This window comes from Lissotriton vulgaris, chromosome 9, assembly GCF_964263255.1.
Source record: "Lissotriton vulgaris chromosome 9, aLisVul1.2, whole genome shotgun sequence".
NCBI lineage: Eukaryota > Metazoa > Chordata > Amphibia > Caudata > Salamandridae > Lissotriton > Lissotriton vulgaris.
Genome location: NC_141697.1, coordinates 434221051 through 434234214, shown reverse-complemented (window position 1 = coordinate 434234214; position 13164 = coordinate 434221051). Strand labels below are relative to the sequence as shown.

Sequence of the window (13164 nt, the reverse complement as noted above, 5' to 3'; positions counted from 1 at the left end):
AATGCCAGTATTTTCAGACACAGGCTTGTTGATATTTTAGAGACCATGTTTGCATTCTTTAAATATATTCAAGGATAATATTTGAAACAAAGCCTATGCTGAGTTTTGAAAACATACTTATTGTTGATTTTGGTTTCTTGGTACCAAAGGACCCTTAGCTATGGTTGTTATTTCATGACTAGGTATTTCATCATCTGCATGGATAAAGCTTATTGCTAGGACAGTCGTAAGCCTGAACAGCACACTTGGCATAACCAGTTTGATCCTATTAATTTATGTTTGACTAGGCAGCAGCATTGCTTTTTAGGTTTTGCCTGGCGAAAGCTGCGCACTGCGTAGCTTTTTCGCGCAGGCGAAAACCTAATGACTATAGTATGGGACTTGGAATCCACCCCCGTCTTCCATTGGCTAGCTCCATAAATGGAGGCTAGCCATTGGAAGACACGTTTGTCCGTCAATGCAGGACCAGATTCGGGGGCGTTCCCGAGAATTTTTGGCTTTTGGCTACGTCACGCTACGTCAGCCAAAAGCCAATTCTCGGGAACGCCCCTGAATCTGGTCCGGCATTGCCGGCACCTCCCTTCCTGCTCGGGACGCGCTGCTATTGGCGGAATGCAGTTTTCATTCACTGGAATGGGAATTCTACACCCTAACTGCATTACGAGAAACGAAAAAAACAGTTGCTTTTATGTCCTTGCGACGTTCTAAGAAGAAGAGCCCCCGAAAATGTGTTGGATTTTGTTACATCAATTTGAACTATTACAATTAATTTACAAATAAAATTAGTTAAACTATTAGAAAAACAATTGTATGAGTTTTTTCTCTCATTCTTCTCCTGGAGAAATAAACCGGGCAAAACATCAAGATGGCCGTTTGTTTCCTCGTCTTTGTCACCCCTAAGGAGTAAGACGTACAGCGTCTGCTACTGCTCAACACGGGCTAGTGTTTGATGTCCTACTTCTGTGTTTGCGGCCTAGGGCATCCCTAGAAGGGAGGAAGTCACTCCCTCTTTTATTTGTGATTGGCCAGATTTGAGCCGGGCACTCCGGCTCCTTGGCAGCCAATTGGCCGCGCGCTGGCCGTGGCTGCTGCGTGCAGAGGGAGCCGAGGCCTAGGCTGGGGCAGGAGCCTGGCTGGATTTGTTTTGTCTGCCGCCATGCCTCGGTCCCTTCGTCGGGGGCTTGCGTGACCCAGCCCCGCGCCCAAAGGGGCGTAGAATGCCACTAGCAGAAGGCCCGTGAGGGGAGCCCCCGGAAAGTGAACTGAGCAGCCCTGGGAGGTGGTGGGGACCCAGCTATGGACAACCAGGTGAGTGGACTCCTGGAAGGCGAGGTGGCCGTAAAGGCTCAGCTGAGGGGTGGGACAGTCTGCTGCTGGATGTAAAATAAGCACTCCGTGTGAGCCGGAGTTCTTAGGCTGCTGACAGTCGTGCCTGGGGCAGTTGAAATGGAAGAGGACAAGGGGCTGAGGGGTGTGTCTGTGGCCAGGGTCAAACTGTTTCATTAAATGACAGCCATGTGCATGGACAGGCGAGACGAAGGAACCATACTAGTCACGCAGGCAAGGATGCTTGTAGGAGCAGGAGGTTGGCAGGCAATACTGTGGGGGCAGCTATTGGCAAAGAAGTAAGTGTTCAAGGGACTTGTTTAGGTGTCAACTTATGGACAACCAGACATGGCAAAACTAGCAGTATTTTGCTGTTAAGGATCAGAAAAGACTCTTAATACATCTATGGAAAGTCGGATGTCCGGCAGGTAGCCCAAGAGAAGGGTTAACTAGTTACATAATACCGATCTCGAGTCTTTACCAATGCAACTTTCGGTTTGGGGACGCCCCTGTGGACTGTCAAGCAATGCAGTACCGGACCTAAAGATACTGGTCTTCAGCTGTTGTATTTCAACATGAATATAGCGCTTACCCCTGTCAACGCCTAGTCGGGGTTAGTAAGCGCTCTATAGATGCAGTTTCAATAAATCGCTTGACTACATGGGCAGCATGCTATGTCGTTCAGGGTGTGTGGCCGTCGTCTTTGTTTTGAACCTGTGTGAGACGTAATTCCATGTCCAGCGAAGGTGTATGCAGGGTGGCTTTGAAGAAGTAACCCTATATTCGTAAGCATATAGCTCGAATTTGGCGTACCTTTTGATATGACAGGGGTGATTTTAACAAGATTATCAGACAAAGTGCTGAAGCCGTAGGTGGTAGTAATTATTTGTAAACAATTATCACCGCAACTTAAGGTCGCTGCCTGTAGTGAGATGTTGGAGGCACTAGACAACAGTCTGCGAGCGATACAGTGTACAGTATGATACAACGTGTGGGCCTGTACAATAAATAGGGTAGTGGAATGCATACCAGGGTTGGAAGGGGACCGGGGCTACCATCTACAAATGGCTCTAGACGTGAAATAGTTGGGGGTGTAGAACTGCCCACTGATGCTTGGAAAATATGGAGGTATTTATTTTCAGGACTCAGTAGAAGTGTGGGAGATCATGGGGGCAGGTTTTGGAGCTGATTAGACTGGGTGAAAGATTTAGCAGGGCTCTGTGTAAACTAGGCAGATAGTGCTTGTGAATGAAAACGTGAAATAGGCCAGACACACAATGGAATCTCTTTCAGTTTTGCCCCTGACGTTAAGGGCTGTTGAATAAATTGGTTGGGTGCGCAGAAAGGGAACCACTGCTAATCATTAGAAGCCGTGTCGATAGCAAGTATGCAGTTTAATTTGGGAATAGTGAGCTCGATGCGAGTAAACATTTTTGGGGTATGGATCCTTGTTGAAAGTTTAAAGGAGAGAGTAGTTCAAGGGGTTATTTTAATTCAGTGACCAGAAGGGAAGGATAAATGCTTTTTAGGTTTTGCCTGGCGAAAGCTGCGCACTGCGCAGCTTTTTCTGCCCAGGCGAAAACCTAATGACTATAGTATGGGACTTGGAATCCGCCCCCGTCTACCATTGGCTAGCTCCATAAATGGAGGCTAGCCATTGGAAGACACGTTTGTCCGTCAATGCAGGACCAGATTCGGGGGCGTTCCCGAGAATTTTTGGCTTTTGGCTACGTCACGCTACGTCAGCCGAAAGCCAATTCTCGGGAACGCCCCTGAATCTGGTCCGGCTTTGCCGGCACCTCCCTTCCTGCTTGGGACGCGCTGCTATTGGCGGAATTTCGATCCTGCTGTGACTTATTCAGGTATTTTACGAGCACATTTTTCTGTTTTATACGCACATACAAAGCAGTAAGAATACGTATCACTTTACATTTAAATTGTGTTGCATATACATTTGGCCAATTTAACCATGTTTTTTTTTAATGCCTTTGAGTTCTTTTTTGTACATTGTCAATAGGTATATTTACGATATAAATGTTTGCACATGTCAACTTTATTCCTGGACTTTGCAAATTCTAACAAATGCTTACATTTTAAGGCCTTTCTGTTATTTATTGTAATTCGTCAATATGTACATTTTGGATGCCCTGTTTCTGTGCGATGCCAGATTTTATTTATCGTGCTGAAATCGTGGGCCTGAGAGTCAGCTGAGCACAAGCATGTGTTCGTGTCAACTCTAGATTTAGTGAGAGCATGAAGGACCGTTAGGATAAGGTCAGATCCGACGACTTTCAGTGCAAAGTTATACATCGGCAAACTGTGCATTTAAGATGTAAATGTTTGCGCATGTAAGCTTTGTTAAGGCCTTTCTGTTATTTATTGTAATTCGTCAATATGTACATTTAGGATGCCCTGTTTCTGTGCGATGCCAGATTTTTTTTATTGTGCTTTAATCGTGGGGCTGAGAGTCAGCTGAGCACAAGCATGTGTTCGTGTCAACTCTACATTTAGTGAGAGCATGAAGGTCCGTTACGATAAGGGGGCTCTCAGTGTGTGGGGGGCTCTCTGTGTGTGGGGGGGCTCTCAGTGTGTGGGGGAGGCTCGCAGTGTGTGGAGAAGGCTCGCAGTGTGTGGAGGGAGCTCGCAGTGTGTGTGGGGGGCTCGTAGTGTGTGGGGGGGCTCTGTGTGGGTATGTGTTGGGGGGCTCTCCGTAGGTGTTTGTGGGTGTCATTTGCGAAAGATAAAGCTAGTTGCATTGCAAATGACAATGCCATTTATTTGTTAAAAAAAAAACATAAATAAAAATAATGTCAAGAGCATTGCCAATAGCTCAAACTTTAACAAAGGCAAAACCATTGCATTGTAAATGCTTGTTGTGCCAGTGGGGCTTGTCCAGCTCTGTCTATGTCATGTTGAGATTTGTATTGCTTTTTTCCACCCTCCCTCTTCCTTGTAGAAACTCAGCCAAAATTAAGTGAAAACAGATGCTATATCCACTTTGAAATGTGATGGGGCATAAGACATTGCATAACTAGATATTTAAAAACATGTTTGTAATCCTGTAGTTCTTTAGCACATTTTTAAGGCAATTGCGCTACCAAATCAACTATTTGCTACTATATTTTAAAGTTTTCTTGGGTAGGGTTCACACCGGCAACCCTGGGGAGAGCAAGGCATACCACAGAAGTGTTGCAATGTGTCATTCAGAATCTCTAAATTATGCAATTTACGCCCACCTATCTATATAGGTTCTTGTAAAGCGGAGACTATCACCCTAAAATGGTATGGCGCTGTTGAAATGAGGTATGCAGAGTGAAGGCCAAAAGCATATAGCAATCAAAATGCACAGTTTTTATTTTTTTCTTGCGAAATGATATCCTCCTTTCAATTGCAAAAGAAGAGAATGTAAAGAGTTCTATGTATTGGGAAGGAAAGTTTCAAACTTCGCTGCCCAATCCTTACCTCCCGTCCTGACATAGAATTCCAGACCTTGGGAACCCAGGTGACGGAAAGACTACTGCACAAAGTGTGGTGGTATTTTAGGCCTGCCATCAACCACTTTGAAGAAGAGTGCAGAGGGCGACACTAAGAATATTTTGGGACTCTGGAGTATAAAAAAGGAGAACTCGCTAAATAAAAAAGATTTGTTGCAAATGGCATCACAGGTCCATGATTTTCAAAGTTTCCTTGGGGGATAGCTATCCAACCCTGAATCACCCTATAGAAAGACTGGCCTGGTCACTATCCCATATGGGCAGGTATTTCCTACCTAAAACGTTCAAATTTCACTAGCTGCCCTTGTTCAGAGAGCTTGAGGCCTGAGTTCAGGGTGTGGTTGTTGGCCACATTCTGTGTCCAGAGCAGACTGAGCACTGGTGAAGGCTGTATCCAGTGTGGTTGGTGGTCCAAGGACCTGGCTGCTAGTATGCATGATTTACAGACCATCTCCTTAACCCCTGCCTTCTGCGCACATCATTCACAGTGGGTGTACCGTCGGGGACTGAGTGTGTGAGCCGAGTGACCGGCCTTTGGCCTCAATGCCTCTTGTACATGGCCAAAGGTCATGCTCAGTAAGCTTAGGGCCGTGAGGGTTGATATCAGGGTTTGGTCAAAAGGGACACCCTCTGAACGCGTGCTGCAGTCCACCAGCAGTCGTGCTTGGTCTCTTTGGTGGTCATGGTGACTGGACACAAAGGCATGCTGGTGGCCATTCTTGTGCTCAGTATCCATACCACTTGCCTGAAGATAGTGCTTAGTGGATTCAGGAGTGCTAGGCCTAAGTGAATGTCGTGGCTTACAGACGATCACTGTGTCCAGTCTCTTCTGTATATGTGTATTGCGGCTTTGGGGAGTGTGCCCTTTACGCAAACTGCCTAAAGTCATGCACTGTTCATGGGAACTAAGCATAGTGCAGTGGTATTGCTCCCATGTAGAATGGCACATGGTATGAGACTAGGTGCAGGTTGCAGCTCAAATTAATTCCCTGTGTCTAAGGCCCACTGCCTCCTGCTGAAGTTTGTTTGAGTGTGTTCGGAAGCATGAGTATTGGGCACTATTGGTGCAGTGGTATGGGACTTGGTTCTACAGCATTTTCAATTGTCACAATTGCCATGCACAGTTGTGTATATACGTGGAAAAAACAGTAATCATAGTCAACAAAAACTTATTTAAGTTTCTGTTAACATTGACTTTTATGGGAATTCAGCTAAATTAGGACCAGGTGTAGATGGTCCAATACCGGTCGGTAACAGCCGAAATTACCGAATTTCGGCCATTACCGGCCGGTATTGGGCATTTGGGATGTAGGGAGCCTAAATTGCAAATTCGGTAATTTACCGATTCGGTATTTTAAGGAATCGGTAAATTACCGATTCTTTAAAATACCGAATCGGTAAATTACCGAATTTGCAATGTAGGGAGCACTCAAATGAGTGCTTTTCCCATTTTAGGATTCGTTATTTACCACCAACTATAAGTTGGTGGTAAATAACGAATACCTTTGAAAATGCCAATTAGTGCAATTTCAACTGTGCCATGTGGCAGACATACATGTACGTGTGCCACATCTGCACACAAGCACGATTCAGGGGTGCAACAGGGTGTCAAAGTGACACCCTGGCACCCTTGAATGTGTCCCCCATTTTACCGAATCAGTATTTGTGATTTTTGGAAATCCTATAACAAGGTCTCAGTCGAGACAAGGTGCAACTGTGATATTGCACAAAGGTGCTTATTTCTAATCGAAAGGTAGCAGTGCCGTTGGAGGGAGGCGTTTGTGCTAACATGGGTAATGTTGGTTGGTCTCCCAAGGGAATTCTGTTGAGGTAAACTTGAGTCCTGAAACCAGATGCCATGAAATGGTGGCTGTTTATTTACTGGCACACAAGGTCTGTATAGGAGAGTCTTATTTTTAGCTTTTGTTCAGTGGCACAGAGAATTGTAACCCTGCGGTGTAGATGACCTATTTGTAGTATGCTAGTCCACGTGTTCAGATAATAAAGTAGCCGAGGCTGATGTAGCTGAGATAAATATTAGGTTTATTAAGTCCATAGGTAGGTAACAGGAAGCAGAGGAGAGGAACAAGCAGCCCCTTCAGGAGCAGCCTACTAGCTGCTCAGCCCATCTCCCAATTGACAACACTCACACCAGGCACCCAAGCATTCCATCCATGTCAATCACACTAACATTCTTCCCGGAACACTCACACTGGCTGAGCAGCTAGGTACAGAGGAGTAAAGGGACATATGTACAAACATCAGGATACTACATTATCTTCTTCCTCGCGAAATGAAAAACAAAAGAGAAAATACAATGAAGCAAGAAAAATACAATAAATGCACAGTAAATATACAATCGTAGCAAGAAATCTATAAACCCAGGGATGAGGGTTAGACCAGATTGCGAGAGTGAAAACAGACAAACAAAGAAGGAAAGAAGGAAGAAAGTGATAGAAAACACTAACGCCATCCTCCTCCTTTAATAGTGAACAAAGAAAAGATAAAGAGTGAAGGAAGAACTCACAAACAACAAGTGAGCATGCCCTAACTTGAAGAGGAGGTCCTCATGAAAGGAGACTGTGGCGAAGGAAAAGAAAACCCTACAAGCCACCCCTCAGGAGAGGGACTGAGTGAATATGGTACTAACCCATAACTAAAATAAGTGAAGGTGTAACATGGGACAAAAACCCAAGAACACACGCAGCACCAAAAGGTGCAGCACAATGTGGCGAATGCACACATAATGTCAAGGTGAAGCACAGGGTGACTTACACACATAAGACAACATAAGAGTACAAGGTGATGCGCGGGGCGACTTAACACACAAGACAAAGTGATCCAGGGGACGACTACACACAAGAGAACGTGATGCACAGGGTGACTTACACACGACAATAAAAAGTGAAGCGCAGGGCGGCTTACACACAGGACACAAGAGAAAGTGATGCGCAGGGCGACTTACACACAAATGATGTACAACGTATTGTCCTACACACGTAGAGAAGGGATTATCACCCTAAAACCCAAGCATGTGGGTTAACAGCAGAATGAATAGTGAAATGACCATGAAATGAGGTTGACACTCATTCCAGCGTTGCAAAGGACAGACCCCTTGAACCAAATGTGTAAGAGGGGAGATGGGACTAAAATCCACTCCCATCCCTAGGCAGGGATACAATATCTGAAACGAGGGGACATGGGACTGAATCTCACTCCCATGCCAACAAAACATGTATGTGAGGAACGCAAATAGCGATGTTGGCATACTGCAATAACACACTGTAAATACATAAATGTCTATTGCCTGTGAAAAGAAGACATTGAAGCCTTACATCCTGTAGAAAAGGACAAAAAACTTGTAATTAAACATTGACAATGGTGTGCCTGTCACCACGATGAAGTGGACAGGCGCTCAAATGATTTAAAATAAGCACTATAAACCTAACACTCTAAAATGTCACTGGTGTGCCAGTCACCATATTGAAAATGGACAGGCGCTGCAAAGATGCAAACAGAACTTATGTAAAAGAAAACAGCTCCAGAAGACTTGCCACATGAAATTACTAGACAGGGGAAGTAGTGCCCACTGAAGACCAAAGGATGCCTGGGCTTGCCAGAAGCACAGTACTTTGCAGCATGTCAGATTGTAGATGGAAAAAAAACGCATGAGCTAGCGGAGAACTCACCAAACGATGTGGAAACAAAGTACAGTGTCCTTGTCTTTGATAGCTGATCCATGCACCCGATGTCATGCTCGATGTACATAACGTTGAATCACATGCGATGAACAGCCAGTCCGGTGCTGCTGGCGCTGGGGCCCGCTGCATTTACCCCCAAAATGAAGCGCTTGTCTCCTCAAACCGCAACAGTAAAAATGATCCGTTGTTGAACCAGAAAAAATAACTTTATTTTACAAACACTTGTTGGCAGGATACCACAGGGAATACAAATCACAGAGCATAAAAGGCAGCTTGAATGCCTGCTCGCGCCAATTCCAAGATGGCGGCACGGTCAGGAGACACGCGCCGAGTGGCTCACGGCACGCTCCTGTTGGATAGCGTCCACCGACAGCGTTGAGACTTCGTAAGCAAGAAGACGTCATAAGGCTCAAGAGAGGCTCCACGTGGCACAAATGGCAAGGTGAGATGCGCAAGCCCATTTTAAATTTTGAATCGCTGACAGCTGTCGTTCTATGCGGCTTCATTACAACAAAATGTGGAAAACCATGAAAAAGTACAAAACTCACCATGATGGCATATCCCTTAGCAGCCTGGGAGGCAGACAGGTCCATATAGGTGAACACCAACAGTATCACCCAAGAAGAGTCCAAGTAGAGGTCAAAACGGTAGTGCGCTAACTTGGAGAGACAATTAACCTCAAATGCCACACCAAGGGAACTGAAAAGCTCGTTCACAGTTGTTATTAAAAAAAATAAAAGAAATTAATCTTACGCCAAACAGAATCACTTCATAAAGCACAATAGGCGGAAACTGAAACAGCAAGTGATTACCCTACGTTTATAGCGGCACTGTAGACAATTGTAGTGGCCCTGTAGACTTAGTAGTAATGCTGCAGACTTTTCTTGAGGCGTAGATTCTTCTGCAAGGTGCAGGCAGGCTTTAAAGCTTAATTACCGGTGTTGTAGACACTCCTGTAGGCAGCTTTGATGATTTAATACCAGGTGTTGAGATGACTTCACAGCATGCCTGGGCTAGGGCTGTCCGATGTAGTGGACACTGGTGGGGCTACAGAGCGTGCTTGTCGAGGTTCCTTTATCGTGAGATACTTGTTGCTTGTTCCACATTTGTTACTGGTGAGTCCCAACTCCTGTTAGATGGCACGTTGAACGCAGGTAAGTCTCCTCAAGATCGTCGCCAAAAATGTGTAGTATGCTAGTCCACGTGTTCAGATAATAAAGTGGCCGAGGCAGACCTAGCTGAGATAAATAGTAGGTTTATTAAGTCCATAGGTAAGTAACAGGAAGCAGAGGAGAGGAACAATCAGCCCCACCAGGAGCAGCCTACTAGCTGCTCAGCCCATCTCCCAACTGACTACACTCACACCAGGCACCCAAGCATTCCATCCATGTCAATCACACGAACATTCTACCGGTAACACTCACACTGGCTGAGCAGCTGGATACAGAGGAGTAAAGGAACATATGTACAAACCCAAGGATATTACACTATTGCTGCTGGCTCTCTGTCTTTCCTGGTACAGCCCCGACAGATGTAAGCAAAATAATACAGGAGACTGAAGTACTGCAGTTGCAGCTTATCACAAGTATTGGCAAAGCCAATAGGTCTAGCCTTTAAGAAATATTAACGCTGCCAATGGTTTTTGCTCATGCTGTACAACATTAGCAAAATAGCAGATGCTGTACAGTATAAACAAAGGTGGGGGGGGGGGTTGATGACGCAGTTGCGGACTACTTTGTCATTTTGTAGGTGCGAGCAAGCTTCCTGACGTAGGCGCCATTTTTTTTTTATATACTGATCCAATATGGACTGTTATTTTAAAATAAAAAATGTATTTGTAGAAAGCGCTTTTATTTATAAAAGCATAAAGACCGGCAGCAATATACTGCCTGTTAAAGAAATCCGGAACATACAGAACTCAGAAACAAGGAGGATGGTGGGAAAGAGAACGTGAGGGAAAGAAGAACATGGAACGTGGAGGGACAGGAGCACGAGACGAGAGAGAGCGCAATGCACAGTATATGGGTAAGAGAAGTACACAGACAAGAGAGCAGCATGGAGAGCAGTGGGGAAGAGAAGCAAACCGAGACATATGCACTCCTATGGAGTGCTTAAGCAAAAAGAAAAATGTTATTTCCTAAAAATGAGCACTGGAAGGCCACAAGTAAAGAGGATATGCTCCAGGGGCGTGGCAAATACAATATAGACGAAGCAAGAAAATTACACTGACAATAAAGCCAACCAGTGGTAGGCAAGGGGCAGGTTTTAAGCACAAGTAAGTTGCCAATGAGTCTTTTACAACCAGACACTTTACACTGTCTACTAGGCTCGATCTCAAAAAGTTTACATAGTGCCGGCTCTTATTCTTTATCGGTTGGCAACTAGAACAAATTGAGGCCCTTCTGCTTGACTTTATACAGGCATCTTTCTGGTGGATGACTACTGTTCTTTTATCATTTGATGAGAGTTGTGTTGTGTGTGTTGTAACAGTATCCGAGAAAGCTCTTGTGTTTGTCTTCTGCAGGAAGTGTCTTTCAGCTGGATCTCGTTTGCTAAGATGCAATGATAGGTCTCAGCATCAAGCCAGCCACCTTTTATGATGAACGACCTTGTCTTCGTTTTTGCCAATTCTGTTATCTTTCCTGCGCCTCAAACCAAGCGAGACGGAATTTTTTGATTCTATGTCCAAGACAAGCCATGGACCACCATTATTGTAGTCATGGATTGATTTTGTTCTTGCCGGTGTGTTTGACAGATGAATGTTGGGTACTTTGTAACCAAGAGACTCCCACTCTAGTTATCGCTTCCACACTTGATCAAAATGGTGTAATAAAGAGAAAAATATCTTGTATATTCCATTGACTCTTTCCATGTTTACCAAAATTGGTAGCAATTAGAAACTTATTACCCACCAATCCTCACAATCATTTATATTGTATAAACCCTGTTTCTTTCTCTGCAGCCTGGAAATGCTTGGAAATAACCCCATTTGTGCATTTCTTTTATATAAAAGTATTTTCAATGCAGTAAAACACCAATGGGGTTTCATAAATTAATACTTTTGCTAAGATATTACAGATAATAGGAATTCCTTGAATTCATTTGTCTTTGAGTCATTTTCAAAGTATGGTTAAACCAACAAAGTGCTTTTTAATGTCTGCATGCCAAATAAACTTGGTTTAGACATAGCATGTATTTAATATTGTCCTTTTTTTAATTGTGTTAGAAAGTCAAATTGTCCTGTAGTCCAGTCTTCAAAAACCAATACCCTGTATGAAGAAATGGACTGGGATCAGTTGGACCTTAATCCTAAAGTGGTTGCTGCTGTTAAGAAAGGTAAATGTTATTATTCTGACCATGTCTTCTTAAACTGATTAGTCTAGTTTATATTGTTCATGGTGGTATAGCCCTGTACTAATAATTTCTGCCCTATACCTTCGGAGACATCGTTTATATCAAATGCACTACAACGCATTCAATTACAATGCAGTTGTTACAACACGAGCCATTACATCGCAAGTCGTTTCAACAACTTTGTGTAGGGGGCATGCTGGTGTTAGATTTACAATCCAACACCTTCCCTGCTGTCGCACAAACTGGAGTAGGAATAGTAAATTATACTATTCCTAAGTCCAGCGCGCTCCCTACAGCAAGTCGTTGTAACGACTTGCGATGTAATGGTTTGCGTTGTAACAACGAGGTCATTGTAACAACCGCGTTGTAATGGAATGCGTTGTAGCGCATTCTTTGTAAAGAGATATATTTTCCTTTGAACCACCTCACCTCTCTTTCCATTGCCCATCTCAACCTAGCCTTTCTTGATGAGAGAATTACACCTCTGAAAAACACAAACTTTATTTCTTATTTTCCACACACTGCTACACTCAGTCAAAAGCTAGTTGCTTGAGGGATGTGGTCGAAGCAGCCAAGATGGCAGACATGTCCTAACGAGGCTCCATGAACCTCCTACACCATTCCGGTTTATCTACCACCCTGGGTCCTGTGTCTTCATCGGCGCTCCCTACAGCATTGGACTGACGACCTTGGGCACTGAGTGTGCCCTGTCAGAGCCGCTGGAGAGGTACAAATTGTTATGGGCCTCGTTGCTCTCCTCTCCAAGATTGCGCTGGCCCACTGCTTTTGGAATGAATTGTGGCACCCTGACTCCGCTGCACCTGCCCTATTAATGCTTCCTACAGCGCTGGACCAATGATCGAGGGCCGATGTGCACCCGATCAAAGCCACTAGTGAGAGAAGGTTAGCCGTGGACCCTGCCACGTTCATTTTCCAAATAACACTGGCCCAAGGCAGTCGGGATTGTCTGCCTGGCTTGGTCAATTGTGGGGGCTCGATGGAGAGCACGTGGACCAGAGTGATTCTTGGTGGGTGCTCGCTTTTCCAGCCCAGTTGGGCTTGGGCCGGCAGTGCAGCTTAGGAACGGAAGTTACCGGCTGTGTGCCGTGCCACGAGCTGCATCGGATGCGCTACTTGTGTTCTCTCCCCATTCCCCGCTCCCCCTGCCCTCCTGAAAGTCTCAGGGGGTGGAGATACTGTGGGGGACGAAGGGACCGGAAGCAATATGACCCCCCTTTCCAGACGCTGTCTCCACCCCGCCGCGTATGCGAACCTGGCATTACTGCGAA

The 13164-nt window shown here is 45.0% G+C and overlaps 1 protein-coding gene across 2 annotated transcripts in view; it reads left to right on the top strand.

Annotated features, from left to right (window-relative positions):
• Positions 1–13164, top strand: part of XRCC3 (X-ray repair cross complementing 3) — a 175263-nt gene that overhangs the window by 43300 nt on the left and 118799 nt on the right. Inside the window, exon 3 of one of the 2 annotated variants that reach the window (XM_086936656.1) lies at positions 11748–11857. The exons of the other annotated variant lie outside the window; for it this stretch is intronic. Within the exon in view, the coding sequence (XP_086792782.1) occupies positions 11803–11857 (55 nt within the window). The 5' untranslated portion in view covers positions 11748–11802. The remainder of the gene's footprint in view (positions 1–11747; positions 11858–13164) is intronic. 2 annotated transcript variants of the gene reach the window in all.